General features: G+C 45.1%; 1 protein-coding gene across 5 annotated transcripts in view; it reads right to left on the bottom strand.

Moving 5' to 3' along the window:
- GAPcenA (GTPase activating protein and centrosome-associated) overlaps window positions 1–18,990 on the bottom strand; it is a 126,626-nt gene that overhangs the window by 66,640 nt on the left and 40,996 nt on the right. For all 5 annotated transcript variants that reach the window (XM_075698087.1, XM_075698114.1, XM_075698109.1 and 2 more), the window contains 6 exons: window positions 12,523–12,641; window positions 11,607–11,673; window positions 9,187–9,298; window positions 7,703–7,869; window positions 903–1,062; window positions 8–369 (listed from right to left, as the gene is read on the bottom strand). In XM_075698087.1, coding sequence (XP_075554202.1) covers window positions 8–369; window positions 903–1,062; window positions 7,703–7,869; window positions 9,187–9,298; window positions 11,607–11,673; window positions 12,523–12,641 — 987 coding nt within the window. The remainder of the gene's footprint in view (window positions 1–7; window positions 370–902; window positions 1,063–7,702; window positions 7,870–9,186; window positions 9,299–11,606; window positions 11,674–12,522; window positions 12,642–18,990) is intronic.

The raw sequence follows: 18,990 nt of genomic DNA, 5'->3' as shown, positions 1-18,990 counted from the left end.
TGTGTACCTTGCAAATCTTGTAGAGAGCATCTTGACCAGCTGCATCACGGAAGAACTCATGTGCAGGAAAAGTGCGGTGCAGGTCACGCTGAATGACACCTTCGCAAGGGCAGTCGCGTGCCAGCAGCAGCCGGTAGGCCTGAGCGGCCTGGGGATCCTGGGCGGCACCTGCCAGCAGCTGCCAGACCTCTCCTCGCAGCGCCTCTGGGATGCCTGCTGCCCGCACAAGAGGTCCCATGGCCTTGGGAGGCCCTGCCTCCAGGCCTGCTTGTCGCCACCGACTCAGCACTTGGGCCCATCCCTCCAGCTCGCCGGCTGAGCAATCCTTGCTTACTTCACCTGTGCCACTCAACAGTGGCTCATCAACATCTGCACCACAGAGGAGACCAGTCACATTACACATACTTGCATCTCAGTGGTTCAGCAGTTAGACTACTGTCGACCGGTATAATGTGCATGCTTATGAAGGGGACCTGCACAACTTTTCAATGAAGTTGCTTACTTGCCTTGCATATGCAGGCAAAATGATTCATGAATTTCCATGTTACCAGCCATTTTACCAAGATGTCCCAGTGTATATGAGGGACCATGGAAATATAAAGAATTGCAAGAAAAGAGAAAGCAAGCTTTTTGATAATGCTGCAGGTTACTTGCCATGCTTAGTGGGGTAATATTTGGCTGTGATGTTTATGACTGCAAAATGGTGTGATCAGACAGGTTTATCAACCATGCTCAAAAAATGATGCAGGGCTCCCTTACTCAATGACAGAGATATAATATTACCAAGAATTCATACACCTTGAGAACTTACAGCCCTGGAGACACATGTGCATATACATGTGCAGCCCATGAGGCCTTCATCAAGATAAAGGAGAGAAAGCGTATTTGGGTAAACTACTTACCAGAATCTATGTCTCCTGCTGCAGATTCAGGAGACGGCTCCTGGCCAGGACTGTGTTGATCCAAGGCAAGGGACAGGGCTGCTTTGCGACGGATCTGGCTTCCACTACTTACACCGAGAACCTCCCAGCGATGGCCTTGGCGAGCTTCCTCTGGATCCACCTGCCACGCAACAATTCCCATTGTAAACAAGTGCACTTTACTTCCCTTCATATATAAAAGGAGGGATAAACATGGCCTTTCTCAACCTGCACCACCAGCTCAGGCACATGATTCAGAGTTTATGATTTAATGTAGGGGTGTGCTAATATAAAAATGTTATAATACAAATCGAATACAAATACGTCGCAACGAATATCAAATTGAATATCAAATAATGATATGCACATGCATTTATTAGCAAGTTGGCTTATTTTAACATGTTAACATTTATTTAACATTTAAAAATTAGAGGGTTTTACTTGCCAAAACCACGATCCGATTATGAGGCACGCCATAGTGGAGGACTCCGGAAATTTGGAACACCTGTGGTTCTTTAACATGCACCTAAATCTAAGCACACGAGTGTTTTTGCATTTCATCCCCATCTAAATGCAGCTGCCGTAGCTGGGGTTCGATCCCGCGACCTCGCACTTAGCAGCCCAACACCACAGCCACTAAGCAACCACGGCGGGAGTATTTAACATTTATTTCACAATGTTGGAACATTGCAATTACATTGTCATTGGCAAAAGAAAAAAAAAACTAGTAAGTTGCTACACTAAAGAAATGCGTATTTGGCTCATGTTAGCTTTGGAAAATTGAGTAATTTCCCCTAGTTGTCTGTTCTCGCCAACCTGTGCCTTACTATGCAGCATCGATTTCCTGTAAACTCAGAGGCGTTTGACCCTGTACCAGTCATCACTCATCGGATTTGCTGTCAAGTGACAAGCTCAGGATTGAGGGGTGGAACCTGCAAAAGAGTGCACCCTCGCTGTTGATTCGCAAGCCATTGCCTCTTGCTACTAAGGGGCTGGCTTTCCTGCATAGCTTGTGTCGAGACTGGGCCAACAATCAACGAAGTGGCCCGGCAACAAACAAAGTGCCCCGGCAACAAACAAAGTGCCCCGGCAACAAACAAAGTGCCCCGGCAACGAACGAAATGACCCGGCAACGAACGAAGTGACCCGGCAACGAACGAAGTGCCCCGGCAATGAACGAAGTGCCCCGGCGCTGTTTATTGACATGATATATATATACATCAATCAGGAATCGGGGTGTAGATGAGCCGTATGTAAAAATACTGAAAGATATCTATAGCGGCTCGACAGCCACCGTAGTCCTCCATAAAGAAAGCGACAAAATCCCAATAAACAAAGGCGTCAGACAGGGACATACGATCTCTCCAATGCCATTCCCAGTGTGTTTACAGGAGGTATTCAGAGACCTGGATTGGGAAGAATTGGGGATAAGAGTTAATGGAGAATACCTTAGCAACTTGCGATTCGCTGATGATATAGCCTTGCTTAGTAACTCAGGGGACCAACTGCACTGCATGCTCACTGACCTGGAGAGGCAAAGCAGAAGGGTGGGTCTAAAAATTAATGTGCAGAAAACTAAAGTAATGTTTAACAGTCTCAGAAGAAAACAGCAGTTTACGATAGGTAGTGAGGCACTGGAAGTAGTAAGGGAATACATCTACTTAGGACAGGCAGTGACTACAAATCCGGATCATGAGACTGAAATAATCAGAAGAATAAGAATGGGCTGGGGTGCGTTTGGCAGGCATTCTCAGATCATGAACAGCAGGTTGCCATTATCCCTCAAGAGTAAAGTGTATAACAGCTGTGTCTTACCAGTACTTACCTACGGGGCAGAAACCTAGAGGCTTACGAAAAGGGTTCTACTTAAATTGAGGACGATGCAACGAGCTATGGAAAGAAGAATAATAGGTGTAACATTAAGGGATAAGAAAAGAGCAGATTGGGTGAGGGAACAAACGCGAGTTAATGAAATCTTAGTTGAAATCAAGAAAAAGAAATGGGCATGGGCAGGACATGTAATGAGGAGGGAAGATAACCGATGGTCATTAAGGGTTACAGACTGGATTCCGAGGGAAGGGAAGCATAGCAGGGGGCGGCAGAAAGTTAGGTGGGCGGATGAGATTAAGAAGTTTGCAGGGACAACATGGCCACAATTAGTACATGACTGGGGTAGTTGGAAAAGTATGGGAGAGGCCTTTGCCCTGCAGTGGGTGTAACCAGGCCGATGATGATGATGATATATACACGAGTGCCTGGAACCACTTCAGTGGCGCCCTCTGTAAGATGGGTAAGCAGCATTAGTTTTAGTGGTGTTAGTGGCGCCACCGTAGATTGAATCTAACAAAACACAACACATCTTCTTTTCCGAGATTTACAAGTTCAGCCTCTTGGGTGGCACCACACGCCTTCCGGACCTTGTAACCTTTTCGAGGATGCCACCCGTGTCCCACCTGGCACTCCTCTCGTGCTTGCCGGGTGATGCTTGCTCCTGGCTTGGCCCCGTGCTTGGAAATAAGGTTGGAGATGGTAGGTTTGATTTATCGGGGGATGATGCACTTGAATCTAGAGTGGGCTGTTCGGTTGTAAAAGGCACCAGATTCCGTCGGTTTCGCTGCATTACACCCCTAGGTGTTTCCACGATGTACGAGCGTGGCCGCTGGGCTCTGCTGAGAACCTGAGCACGGCACTTGGCATCCGTTACCCACACTTCGCCCCCTGAAGAAAGGTCCTGAAGCTCTCGCACCCCGTGGCGACAGTTAAAGTTCTGAGTTTGCTGTTTCTTGGCGGTGGTGTCCTTTTGGGAGAAGATGTCTGGTGGTGGTATTTCTGGCGACAGCTTGCCGTGGTCCCTGGGTGCACGTATTCGTAACCACTGACCCATGAGCAGCTGGGATGGGCTGTAACCCGTGACACCTGGTGTGTCGCGATATGCTAGCAGTGCCAGGAAGCAGTCGTTGCTATTGCGGAAGAGATCCTTCACAGTGTGCACTGCCCGTTCTACTGCATCATTTGACTGGGGGTAACCGGGACTGCTAGTAACGTGACTGAACCCATAGTTTTTTGCAAAACTTGCAAACTCGTATGACGAGAACTAGGGTCCGTTATCACTTCGGAGCACTTCCGGTATGCAGAATCAAGCCATGACACTTTTGGTAGCCGAAATCACTGCCTGGCTGGAAGTGTTGCGTAGCATGATGACTTCAGGATAGTGTGAATAGTAGTCCACAAGCAGAAGAAAATTTTGTCCCTCCAGGTGGAACAAATCTGCCCTCACTTGTTGCCATGGGCGTTGAAGGTGTTGGTAGCAAAGGCTCAGCCCGCTGAACTCTTGTAGTTGCGCACCGTTCACACGATTCAAGCATTGACGCAATATGTTTGCCTATGTTAGGCCACCAAACAGAGTCACAAGCACGTGCCCTGCACAGGTTCCCGCCCTAATAAACCTCATGGATTGCATCCAAAACATTCCTCTGCAGAGCTTTCGGAATCACGTTGGGCATTGAAGGTGTTGGTAGCAAAGGCTCAGCTCGCTGAACTCTTGTAGTTGCGCACCGTTCACACGATTCAACCATTGACGCAATATGTTTGCCTATGTTAGGCCACCAAACAGAGTCGTAAGCACGTGCCCTGCACCGGTTCCCGCCCTAATAAGCCTCATGGATTGCATCCATAACATTCCTCTGCAGAGCTTCCGGAATCACAAGACGCCTTCCTTTAAGAAGCAATTCCTTGCATACCGTCAGCTCCCCTTGGTACTTCCAATACTTCAAGAGGTTCGATGGAACTTTGCTCTTTCGGGGCTAACATTGTCTGTAGTATTTCACAAGGGCGACGCACTCGCCATCCATGGGCTGGTGTGGACCAACTGCCTCAAGGCCGACTGGTGTGTCTTGCTCGATGCTGCTGACAACCTCACTCGCATACAACTTCACTTGGTTTTTCTCAGCGGTGGATACAGGTGTGACAGGGGCTCTTGAAAGAGTATCAGCCATTACTAGCAACTTCCCCACAACGTACAGAATCCTTTACTGGTACCTCATGAGCTTTAGTCGAATGGTTTGGATTCTTGGTGGTAAAGCATCGACATCCATGGAACCCAGCAGTGATGTGAGCGGTAAGCGGTCAGTCTTGACAGTGAAGTATAGGCCATGGACATACTCGTCAAACCGTTTGACTGCCCGTGCAACTGCCAAGCCTTCCTTTTCTGTCTGGCTGTACCTTTGTTCCGTTGGTGTGAGGGAGAGTGATGCGTAGGCCACAGCTCTACGCTCCTCACTCGGTTGGACTTGTAGCAAAACAGCACCCAAGCCAAACGAACTAGAATCTGCGGATATGATGGTCGGGTGTAGCGCGTGGTAGTTCGCCATGCAGATATTGGACATCATATCCTTCAACTTCTGGAACGCATCCTGCTGGGCTTGTCCCCAGGCCCACTCGCTTTTCTTGTTGAGCAATCCACAAATGGTTGCTGTCACCTTTGAAAAGTGTGGTAAGAACTCTCCCACGTGGTTGGCCATGCCCAATAATCTGCGGACATCACCGACATCGACCGGAGGTTCCGTGCGCCTGCCAGTGGCAAGCTTGTCTGGGTCCGGCGAAATACCACTTCCACTAATAAATACCCCAAGGAACTTGGCGCTTGCAACACCGAATTTGCATTTTGACTTATTAAGGGTCAGCCCAGCGTTCCTAAGACGACCCAGCACTGCTGGCGAGTGTGCCAAAAGATTTGCTCTTTCCTTTTCTGCGTCTTCTGCCTGATGAACACACACGAGCGCTTCATCTAATGAAAGTTTCGGATTGCGGCAGAGCTTGTCCGACAACTTCGTGTCACGAAGGCCAACAATAACACGATTGCGGATCAATGGCTCTTCTATGACACGTGAAGCGTAGTTGCAGCGCTTCACCATGTTTCCTAGGGCCGTAAAGAACGCATCAGCAGTCTCGCCTGCCTGTTGAACGCGTCGGTGGAACCTTGCGCTCTCATACATCTCGTTGGTGGGGTGAACAAAATACCCGTACAGCTTACCGACGATGACAGTGTATCTTGCGTAATCTTCGTCCTGTACTTGCAACGAGCATAGAATGTTCCGTGACCTGGTTCCCATGCAGTACAGCAGCGTTCTGATGCGAACTTCATCGCCCGCTGCGTGAAGACCTGTAATGAAACTGTAGTCCTCGAACTGTTGACGCCATCTTTGCCAAGTCGTCGGGTTCTCGAAGTCGAATTGAGGGGGCGACTGCAAGTGGGGCGCAGCGATTACCATGACTCCCTTGCCAGCAGCCGCAAGTGGCTCACTGTCCTTGGTGTTGTCGTCCCGAGACATCGTCGTCAATTTGAAGCAGATCCGACTTCTGACACCATGTCGAGACGAGAGGAATGATGCAACCTTCGGCTGGGCCGGCAACGAACGAAGTGCCCTGGCGCTGTTTATTGACATGATATATATACACAAATGCCTGGAACCACTTCAGTAGCGCCCTCTGTTAGATGGCTAAGCAGCGTTAATGTCAGTGGTGCTAGCGGTGTCACCGTGGATAGAATGTAACAAAACAACACTACAGCTTGGACGTCCAGTGGCTAAGCATGTTTTACAGGCAAAATTTCGTCAGCAGCATCAAATTAACGCAATATTCAGCACAAGATTAGACACACTTTCTTAGATTAGATAAAAATAAACGCTAAGAACCATGTTTGCTCCTGCACGGCCAGCAATATATTTGATTTGTTTTGAATATTCGAATCCAATAGAATATTCGGATGTTTTCTAATACCTAGTTTTCAAATCGAATATGAATATTAGAAATACATATTTTCAATATTTTCGAATATTTGCACACCCCTAGTTTTATGGTTTCATGCCCACAAGACCACACAAGTGCCCACATGAGCACAGAAGCGCACATGCATGCATGTATGGAAGCCTGAAGCATGAAACATACAATCGAGAATAAGCCTGATCATACTACAAGTAAGCAATATTTTAGAGTGTCCCATCAAAATTGCATAGGCTAATGTGAAATATCTTAACTGCGGTTTTATGCACATAGTGCTGACAAGCTCTGTGCACTCCATGCAGAACTCCACCGTGAATGTGTGGTGTGTATTGTTGCTCTTCAGCTTTTCAGTTTATGTGCGTAAAGTAAACACTTTCTTCTTTTGCATATTTTTTTTCATTGTTATTTTTGTCTGCTTCATGCAAGTACCATCTGTAAAGGTCAGTCCTTGGGCATTAAACTTTCAACATTTGCAAAATTAAAAGAATGCAAACATCCTGATCGCATACTTCAGTTGTCAGATACATGCAGTTGCTTGGTCTACATGTTCTGCAAATATGTGTAAGCTCTGAAAATTGTTTTAATTATAGTGCGGTACCACTTATAAATGCAGATATTCATGACTCTGGTGACTTTGTGTTATAACTATAAGCAGTCTGTATTGTGCTTACAGTACAGTACACAGCACTGGTCTTCATACACTCTAGAGAATTCTGATATTATATCCAAGTACACATACGGCAATTCTATTCAATACATTTGGGCTTGACTCCCACTAAACTGCGCTCCCAGACATTATTTGGTTAAATTAACATTTTAGTAACAGGATGTGTTGTTTGTATTACGGTACCTCGGTCCAAATGATGAAATGTTAGAAAATTTTTTATTTGGAACAGTTATGATCCCACTGGGGGGATGGCGTTCAATAGCTCCTATAATAAAAGAAAAACTCCCTCAGTAAAATAAAAGAGAAAGCAGGAAAGAGGATCAAGGTTTCTTACTTCTCTCAGTCGCAGAAAGAACTCTTCGTGGAACGGTTTCCGTCCAAAATACCAGAACTTCTCTGATTGGGGGTAGATCTTGGCTTTTGTCTCAAAGACAAAACGAACCGGCTCATGCACACCAGTCACCACCAAATCCACAGCCACCGTCAGGTACACCCTAGTGTCTACCATAAGCAGTAGAAAAAAAAGAAAGAAAGACCAAAAAAATTATGCAGATCCTACACACTGTGGGAATCGATGTAAGCAAAGCTTTCCATGCTGGATGCTTTGATTGACAATAATTTGCGGTGATGTTGACGGCTAAAGCTTAATTTCTTCAACGTTTAGGCTAACACGAGAGTGGTGAGTTGATGTTAAACGTTACCTTGCGTGCACCATTGCTGCTTGTCTGCGTAGTACAAAAAACACAAAGGGAGAGGTGTTTGCTTGAGGCGTTGTTGTGTGCATTATTTCATAACCTCTGAGAGGGTTGAGCATTGTCATTGCCTCAAATGGCACATCGCATCGTGGCAGAAGCATTGAACTTGAATTCGATTATGGGGCTGCACGTGCCAAAAGCACAATCGAATTATGAGGCAGGCCGTAGTGGTGCACTCCGGATTAATTTTGGCTCCGTGGTGTTCTTTAATGTGTCCCTAAGTCAAAGTGCGCCAGAGTTTTTTATTTCACCCCCATCGAAATGCGGCTGTCTCAGTCAAATCAGTGACCTCGAGCAATACCATATCTGCAAAGCTATCGTGGCGGGCACAGAAGCGTTTATTTGAAGTGCGACCACTTCAGTTGTGTCGCCTAGACCCTGCAGTGCACTTCAGTTAATACGGCTCTGCTTCTGCACGCCCTGCATAAGTTGTCCACAAGACATATTTGCATGGTTTTATTTTTCAGAAATAGCAGAAACACACCGTACCGTACCTTGAACTTAAGTTTATCCAGCGTTTCCTTGCATCCCCCCCTCCCCCAAATCTTGTATTTGTATGGAAAGTGTGAGCAAAGGGTGGCAAGGCTGTTATTCACTCGTTTTGCAACTGCATCGGTTCTATCCATTCTCTGCCTCCTCTCCCCCCTTGTCCCTTCCATTCTACCTAGCTTCCCTCTGGACTTGCACGTTGGTAGAAAGGTAAGCACTTGCGGGGAGTCACGGATAATTACAGCTGTCAAGAGGCTAATGTGGTGACGACCCGGGAGATCCAGAGGGCACATTTGATGCAGTGCGGTCCAAACGAGTTCCTTGTGTCTCTTTCGTTCTCTGCCATGCTCCTTCCATGTATATACAGGCTCTGAACCACCCCCCGAAGCGGTGTGCCGGACAGCAGCAGCCACAGCAGCAGCAGCAGTGGGAAAGTCGAAGGAAAAGGCAAAGGAAGCTTCGCTTTAAAAATGGGGGGTGGGGTGGAGGGCTCAGGAGGATGCTCTATTAAAAGAAGGACAGTGTGGGAACACTGTGCTCCTTACTTAAATTCAATGCTGAAAATTGTAGCTACCTCGTGATGTCTCTGTGTTAAGCAGTTCAAAAGCTGACTCCTGAGGATTCCATCTGCCTGTGATTTGGTAGGCTGTTGGTTCTGCACCCACGGTAGACTTCGCCATAGATACCTAAACAGTCATAAGAAAACAAAATTAGTAAAAAATAGGGGAGGGGTGAAGAATAGGTTAACCAAAAAAATGTTTGTAAAAGGGAAGACTGGAAAACAAAAGCTTTTTCTTTTCACTGTACAGCACTGCAATGCCTAACATTAAAGGGGCCCTCACCAGGTCTGGCCATTTTTTTTGAGTTGACACACACAGTACATACAATGCGCGCTCACGATCATGACTGCTAATTATTACATCGCAACATGCTGTGGAAAGAGCTGAAATTTCAAACTAAACGCCGTCTGCCCTTCGCCTCAAGGGTGCCATGCTCCCACGTGGTTTTATTTCATATTTGGCGGTTTTCTTTATACTCCGAAAAAGAAAAATCACCGCGCAACATGTGCGTTGCCACAAAAAAAGTGGATCGGCCGTTTCTTAATCCCCTCTACAATGCAAGGAAACGCACTTGGCAAGACAGGGTGATGACGTACATTAGCAAGTGTGCCTATGTACATGTATATGCTGTGATGTCGCTCATAGTGACATGTGACACTTAGAGAATTATCGCATTTACTCGCATAATGGATGCACTTGTGCAATGAGCGCAGCCCCGAGAAGTAGGTTTTTTTCTTTTTCTCGCATAATGATCGTACCCTGAACTTGCTGCCATGAAGTAGGAGACGGGTGCGACTGTGTTCGATGCCTTGTTGGACACCGAATCATACCGTGTCTCTTACTTTTATTGCGATAGTAATTATATGGACGCTCTAGGCACATTTTTGCTATCGTCGTCATCATCACTGAGCACCGCATGGTGTAGGTGTGAGTGAAAGCGCGCGAGGGAAACCAATGGTTGTGGCTCTATCTTGTGTGCCGTCTTTCGTCGTGCAAAATGCCCCAGGGGAGGGGAGGGGGGGGGGGGGGCGATGGCAGCGTTGCACTGTGGCAGCAACTGCGTAGTGCACAACCGCACCTGAGGGGTGCCGACAATCATGGCTCAATCTGCCGTGTACAACAGAGGAAAGCGGGAAGGAAACATGCCGTATTCCATCATGCGCATGGCGCCGGAGGGAGGAGAGGGAGGAGAGGGAGGGGGAAGGGGGGCTGTGCAGTGCATCCTATCTTCAAAGCGATCTGCGTCGGGAGCTGAGTCGATGGCGGCTCATACCTTTGTGTGTGCTGCGTTCTTGCCGCGCAGTTTGCGTTGGAGTGAATGTTTGCAAGTTTATACGGCTGATAAAACTACTATCCTTACTTCATGTAGCTGTCTACACATTTGTTATCGCAATCGATGGTTCGCATCTTCTGCAAAACTGACTTTTTTAGAGATGACCATGGAAAAAGAAATTGCTGAAAATTTTATCCTGCATAATGAACACACCCCCCAACTTTGCACATATTTTTCAGAAATAAAAGTGAATTCATTATGCGAGTAAATACGGCATTCAAGGCAACATTTTGGTCTGGGCGGGAAAGAGATGTACTTCCATTTCGTTTGCTTGTTCCCACATCATGCAGTCGCATGCTGAGAGCTAAGCGCAATCATGCTCTGTGATCTGCTTGTGTCTGCCTCAGTATTTGTGTAGCACTGACTTATACGGCTAGTGAGGTGTTCTCGTGCACAGCGCGCAAAATCGTGTGCTGTGCGAAACGAGACAAACTCAACAGCTCATGTGCACAACTGTCAGCCGAAGTGCACCACACAGCAAAAAAGTGAGAGAGAGAGAGAGAGAGAGAGAGAGAGAGAGAGAGAGAGAGAGAGAGAGAGAGAGAGAGAGAGAGAGAGAGAGAGATTAAAAATAAAGGGAAGGCGGGGCCCGTGAGGTATGAATCATGCAATCCTCCAGATCTGGTTTCACTTGCAGAGGCTAGACGGGGCAAGTGTAGAGAGTGTCCTTGTTGGCGGTGACGCTCGTCTCCTGAACTCATGGGTGCACAGTACTGAAATGTTTCTACCTCAGCTATTAATGAACTAATTTGAAAAAAAAAAAAAATGTGTGGTAGAATGCTCCCAAGAGGGCACGTAACAACTTCCAGTGAACAACCAAATTTGCTATGTGGCCTGGTGAGGGGTCCCTTAACATCCATAACAGAAAAAAAAAAAACGAGAGACAAAAGCAGTTTGCATAAGAGCAGTATGCACTTCTAGACAAGTTTTTAGAACTGCTGTTCAGCATCCAAATGGCATTAGCTTTGTAGGTCCATCTCCATTTCAGTGCTAACTTTGGCCACAGTCAATGAACACATTATGCTGAAAAGGACAACGTATTCAAGTCTGAATAAATGGGACAGCACTACCGTGAATAAGCCCAAATGCACCAATACTCACCATTCCAATAAGTTGCATATCACTGTGCTTGACATGCCGTCCAGGGCAAACCAACATGCCAAAGCACCTGCCATGAAATCAAAAAATTCCAAAATTCACATTGAAATAAAAGCAGCTTTCATAATGTCTATGTGGACTGCTTCATTTGTCTATTTATCAACTCTGTTTCAGTATCTATTTCAGATTTTCACTTTTCTATGTAACCCTTACTTTGTTTCTCCCATTGATGGCACAAATGTGATCTTTCTCCTTCAACCACATTTGTTCCCACATTAGTAAACGTATACTTCCTGCCCTCACACATAATGACAGCAGCACCAGTAATCAAGGGTGTTTCAAGTCTATGCACAACCAGTGCATGTGAAGGGGCAGAAGATGGACTAATGTAACTGAGGGCTGTTGACTGAAACACAACTGAAAAACGTTAAGGGATATATGTCCCTTAAAAAATGTATCAACAGGGTTTTACTGTATAATAGGTGGTATCATACCCTAAGGATTGCCAATGTCATATTCTACCTAGAGAGATCTGCAAGGGTCTCATATGAAACTGAAGAGGATAAGCTCACGACCTTTGAGATGAGGTTTCATGAGCTATTTGGCCAACCTGTGAGCTGTCAGCGTGCTGCCAAAAAGTTATTTGCATTTTGTTTCTACATATTCACTGCATCATACATAGTGTACGGAATTAACTTATTCCACTGTTCTCATGCCCAAATCCGTCACTACAGAATTATATATTTTATTTTGCGTAATCTTATTGCCAGTCCCTTTAGCACCACTAAATGACAACACCAGCAGCATCGAAGTCATACTAAGACCAGTCTGTAAGACTTCCCATTGTCTCTCACTAATGATGTAAACAGCCAGCTGTAGCAGCATGCATAAGTGCTTAAAATGCTTCAAGATAACAAACCTTTCAATGCCAAGCTCTGGGGTGACAGCTGTCTGTTGAATTGTCACTTGTACCATTTTCTCTGTGTTGCAGCGAAACTTGAAGCAGTCTTTATCTCGAGCACATGCTGAGAAGTTGCCCTAGTGAGGACATAAAAAAAATATAGCAAATAAATAAGAGGGGGCATAGCATATAAAGCCCAGACTCTACGTACGCTTGCAGACGCACACAACCTCACGTCCGCACGGCCACACATGCGCGGATGGTGCGGCACAGCTCGCACGGATCGAAACGCAGTGAGATCCCGGTGAACAGCTTCTCTCTTATCACGTGCACGTGCTGCCTCGCCATGCCTCACCTTGGCTCCCACAGCTACACAGCTACGGCTTGGTATAATTGACTCTCAGTGAGGCAGATTTATATCGTGCTAGAAAGCGCTTCTTGTTTCCTTTTTTGTGCTGATCTAACAACTACAAAAAATATAATTACATTTATAGATACTGAAGCATTTTGAAACACTGTCAATAACAAAGTACAAAAAGATGTCTGCCAAATACCTATGTGTGGCAATGCACTGGCATGCATTTATGGTGTATGCAAACTGCCATTCCACATGAGGCGCGGCAAGTTCAAGGCGTGTAGACGCGAGCTTGCGTGCGTCTGCAAGCGTATGTGTGGTCTGGGCTTTACACTCGCAAAACAGTTTACGTTCTTTGGGGTGTACCATACAACAATAATCGCCATATATCTTACGTGCCTTTCCTTTCTTTAATGCTGCATGGTCGGTACTTCCACGTCACAAACAGTATGCGTGTTTTCAGTGTGACATGGGGAAAGTAGTGAGCACAGAGTTTTCAAGGAGGGAAACAAACAAGACAGATGAAAATTATTGTTGTGGGACGAAGATACACCACAAAGGGTGTAAAATGTTTTTAAGATGTAGACAGAAACCAACTTTCAAGTATTCATTGTTTGCTTGCTATTCTGACACATTTTGTGATAGTATAAATACGACCAAACAGAATTATACTAGGGTGACCAGCTCCACTTAGTAATTTGAGGTGCATTTAGGCTTGGTGATTTAACCAACTTGCTTGCAAAACTGTGCAGTCACTTGTCACAGTCCATTGGTAGGCTGTAGACATTCACGCAGTTTTCATACAAAAATGGCACTGTATATTCTCGTGTAAAAGCCACGCCTTTAAACTTGGGCCTTAATAGTATTCTTGGAAAAAAATTTTGTTTTTTTCTCTTTTTCCCACCCGTGCACCTCAACAGATGCACATCAGTCTCCTCTTCGGTTGCAATTGCACTTAAGAGGAAGCTTTAGCTCGGGTGCTCCTATCTAAATACATGTAAAAGGAGAATTTGTTTTTCTCTGCAAACACTGCACCAAAGTTGACGAGGTTTGTTGCATTTAAAAGAAAAACTTAAAATCTAGTGGCTGTTGGTTTGCAATTTTTGATTTAGATTGTCAATTTTTAATTAAAAATTGGCAAGAATAGAAAATTTTCAGCAGACAAAACTATCAAGTTTACAACTCTCTAACTCAGCAAGGAAAAATGATATCACAATTCTGTGAATTGCATTTAATAGTACAACTAAAGCAGACAAAATTGATATGTTACACATGAATCTAAAAAAAATGTGGTAATATGGAAATACAGCTTTTGCAGAACCCTTGTACACAACATACCAATTCAGGTACAATATAAATTGACATATCGAATTTGTCCGCTTTGAATGATCTAATGGATGCCATTTACAAAACTGCGATATCTGTTTTTGATGCAGAGTTATTAATTTGTAAACTTCGTGCTTCTATATTTTTTGAAATTTCGAATTTTTGAAAATCTTTTTTATAAAACTTACGCCCTAAATCGAAATTCTGCTTCCAACAGTCACTAGAATTTACCTTTCCTTCTCAAATGCAATAGATTTCATTAAAATCAGTCCAGGGGTTATCTCAGAAAAGTGTTTTTGCGTTTTACATGTATTTGAATAGGCGGCGTCGGGAGTTGGGCCCGAGCTAAAGCTCCCTCTTAAGAGGAAGCTTTAGCTCAGGTGCTCCTATTTAAATACATGTAAAAGACGAATTCGTTTTTCTTGGCAACCACTGCACCAAATTTGGCGAAGTTTGTTGCATTTAAAAGAAAAAGTTAAAATCTAGTGACTGTTCGTTTCGAATTTTTTATTTAGGTTGTCAATTCTGTTATTAAAAACTGGCAAAAATAAAAACTTTTCAAAAACCTAACAACGTAACTATCAAGTTTACAACTTTGTAAATCAGCAATGAAAAGATAACACAATTCAGCAAATTGCATCTAATAGTGCATCTAAAGCGGACAAAATTGATATGTTACACATGAATTTAAAAAAACTTAGCAATATGAAAATACAGCTTTTGCAGATCCCTTGTACACAACGTAACAAATTCACATAAGCTATAAATTTATATATCGAATTTGTCCGCTTTGAATGATCTAATGGATGCCGTTTACAGAGCTGCGACATCTGTTGTTGATGCAGAGCTATTTATTTGTAAACTTAGTGCTTCTATTTTTTTTTCAAACGTTCAAATTTTTGCAAATCTTTTTAAAGAAGTTCAGGCCATAAATCGAAATTCCGCTTCCAACAGTCATCAGAATTTAACTTTTTCTCTCAAATGCAACAAAGTTCATTAAAATCAGTCCAGGGGTTATCTCAGAAAAACGTTTTTGTGTTTTACATGTAATTGAATTGGCCACGTCAGAGTTGGGCCCAAGCTAAAGCTTCCTCAATAATCTTCTGGTAGGAAGCTCGTCTACTTAACCGTTAGCTTTGTTGCAAAATTAACTTCCTGCTGCTGAGAAGTTTGTGCCATCCCACTTTCCAGCCTTATCAGCTTTCATAGACAACTGCGCGCCACTATGTGTGCGCAACATGCATGTAAGGCTTTTTGTGTTTCGTGATAGTGTTGTTCCTGCCACACCATCCGCAAAAGTATGCGAGTGTTTGACAGCAGTATATTCCATTAATGTTTCGTTTGAAAATCCCAGGAATTTTTCACCATTCAGCTTGACACTGTATAACACTGTATAACACTTGACACTGTATAAATTCTAATAACCTTTTTTGGTGTTCTATACTTGAGTTCGCTGCTTATAAGTGGTCTATCAATGTACCGTGTATGGTTTTGCTGCCTGCCAGGCGCTGCCGCTCAAGCCTTCAAAGGCTTTGGCAGGCCCGTATGAATGTACTGATTTGATCATTGGCAATAAAGGTATTATTATTATTATTATTATTTTTATTATTATTATCCGAGCCTGCATGTGAGGATAGCTGAACAGCATAGCATCGTTGCAGTGCACAGTCACACCGAGCACTGTATTGGTCTCCTGTTTGGCTGTTTTTTCAGCCGTCGACTAAGCACTGGTGAAATTCATACCTTGGCACCACGTGGCTCGTCGTGTAGTACTTCGTGTATGTGTTTTTGTAACGTATGCAAACAAATTAGGGTATAGCTCAAGGGCTCCACGCTTTGTATGTACAGTAAATATTTGTGCAGTGAGCTTTCGTTGCTCCCGTACCAGCTAAAACATACTTGGGTGCTACTGACTGTAACGTTCAGTTCCTGCTTTGTGTGAATACTCTGGTAGTGTTTTCATCATGTAACCTTACGTTCGGTGCAAAGTTCAGTGCAATGTCCGAGCCCTGCCTGAGGATGGCTTCATCTTGTAACAGTGTGCTTGGGGTGAAGCTGATTCCTGCTGATCCAGCCCTGTGGTTACTTGCCAGCGACAACAAATGCAGTAGCAAATGCAGCTGAAACGAAGGTTTCCCTCACACACGGCGTCAAGCACATTGGTTTTTTTAAAGTAGGTATAAATTTATTTAAATTTTACTTGTGTACGAGCCAGGCCCAAGAAATTCGAACTCAAATTTATTTTCAAGAAAGTGCGGCCCTTACACAAGAATATACTGTAATTTGGAGTACGATCAGGCATTCATTACATGCACAGTCACAGCAACCTTCGATTTACCGATGACATTGTTCTATTCCGCAACACTGCGGATGAGTTACAACAAATGATTGAGGACCTTAACAGGGAGAGTGGGGCTGAAGATTAATATGCAGGAAAGATAATGGTAAATAACCGGGCATGGGAACAATAGTTCAAGATCGCAAGTCAGCCTCTAGAGTCTGTGATGGAGAATGTTTACCTAGGTCAACTAATCACAGGGAACCCTGACCATGAGAAGGAAATTCACAGAAGAATAAAAATGGGTTAGATCGCATACAGCAGACATCGCGAGCTCCTGACTGGGAGCTTACCGTTATCATTGAAAAGGTAAGTATACAATCAGTGCATTTTACCGGTGCTGACATATGGGGCAGAGACTTGTAGACTGACAAAGAAGCTTGAGAACAAGTTAAGGACCGTGCAAAGAGCGATGGAACGAGGAATGCTAGACATAACTCTAAGAGACAGAAAGAGAGCGGTTTGGATCAGATAGCAAACGGGTATAGATGATATTCTAATAGACATGAAGGGAGAAAAAAAAAGCGCTCGGCAGATCATGTAATGTGCAGATTAGATAACCGTTGGACTATTAGAGTGACAGAATGGGTGCCAAGAGAAGGGAAGCGCAGTAGAGGATGGCAGAAGACTAGGTGGTGCGACGAAATTAGGAAATTTGCGGGTGCTAGTTGGAATCGGTTGGCGCAGGACAGGGGTAATTGGAGATTGCAGGGAGAGGCCTTCGTCCTGCTGTGTACATAAATAGGCTGATGATGGTGATGATGATGATGATGATATGCACGGTCAAACACCCAGGTCACTTAACTGGGGCATTCATTTAGATCTGAAACTCTTGTTGGAGGCAGTAAGTGGAACTCACAGGATTTTGCTATCACTGCTTAGCTTGATGTTGCAAATCAGTGATTACAACTAGCTTTTGACTGCCTTCCCTCAATATTTTTCACATATTGAGGCATCACCCAATGTGCACATGGCAAGATAATATACAAAGTGTACTTTGAATCAAGTTAATGTCTAAAGGTTGCATTAAGTACAGCCGAACCCATTTTATAACGACACCGGTTTTAACAGCATGTCGGATATAACAATAAGCAGCTGATGCACCGTGAAATTTTGTATCTGTTCTATGGAGAAATAAACCACTTACTACAACGCTCCCAAGCAGCATTATCGGTTAAAACAATTCAGTCTGCCTACTGGGCACAAGCTCCAAAAGAAGAAAGAAGGCAAAATTATTGAGGGAACAGGGAAAAAAAAAAAGGAAGAGAAATGCAAAACACACACGAGCCACTGCACACCTTTGCTTTCTCTCCTGTATCCCTTCCACTCCTTCAACTTCGACTCGGGTGTCGGAAGGGTGAAAGAGAAACGAGAAAGGGTCATGCGAGGCTGGCGATGCATAAGGCATGCATAGGGCACGCACGTGTGGTGCACGCAGGTGGGTGCGGCAAGCTTGTATATTTATTTTTATTTTCTTGCGTTTCGCGTTTTTCTTTTCTTTTCAGTGCAGACACCAAGTAGCCAGATTTAATTGTTATAGCCAGTAATGCAGCATAGAAACATTGTAGGCGGTTTATTTTGCCATAGAACACACACAAAAGTTCACGGTGCGACGGCTGCTCATTGTTACGTCTGAGTATTGTTAAGACCGTGTGAGGATGCGCGACCCTCGCGCCTCCCCTGATATGTTTTTCCCGCATGGCGCGTCTCCTGTAATCCGGCTTCGCCGCGAGGCCTGCGTGATGCCCGCGGCGGTCGATGTGGTTGGGGCACAGTGCGAGAGATGGCGCGAGTGTTGTGTTGCTAACGCCGCCTCACGGCAGGGTTACTTGGGGGCGCAGGGGAGGACTGGGAGTCGCTTCCCCGGCGGGTCGGCGAACGGCGTGGACATCCCGCGCGCCGCCGACCCATGCTTCTGCGAGACCGCCTCGCGTGGCCGCCTTGGAATGCGCCACGATTCGCGTGACAGTACGCGCGAACGACCAGGCGTTGGGATCCAGCCTGGGGCGAACATATTCGCTCGTTTTCCGGTCGCGGTGAGTCGGACTTCTAGATTTGTCGCGCGCCCATCGGCATGTTTTGTGGATAGCAACTCGGCTACCAGGCATTGATCTATGAAAGGTGCAATAAATGCCCTTGTGATTGTTTGCACTACTGTGTTGTCGTTCCTTTGTCCCAAGAGCACGGGTGTGAGAGACCCCACATCTGGCTGCCCAACACGGGACTCTTGGGGCATCGGACGATAGTTTTAACAGTTTGCTTCGTTCGAGACCTTTGTTTGAACCGAAGCGTAGGCCTAGCGTGAATTTTGATCGCTAGCGTCGGCGGCGTGCTTTCTTGAGCGAGGTGATGGTGGCTGTAGTGTGTTTGAACATGTCAACATGCTAAGCCTTTTCGCAAGTGTTTTTTTTTAAATGACATTCGTCAGTACGAGAGCCACGTGGTCTGCATCCTGAAGCGAGTGAGT

This window comes from Dermacentor variabilis, chromosome 1 (genome assembly GCF_050947875.1).
Source record: "Dermacentor variabilis isolate Ectoservices chromosome 1, ASM5094787v1, whole genome shotgun sequence".
In the NCBI taxonomy this organism is placed as follows: Eukaryota; Metazoa; Arthropoda; class Arachnida; order Ixodida; family Ixodidae; genus Dermacentor; species Dermacentor variabilis.
This window is presented reverse-complemented; position numbering and strand designations above follow the sequence as displayed.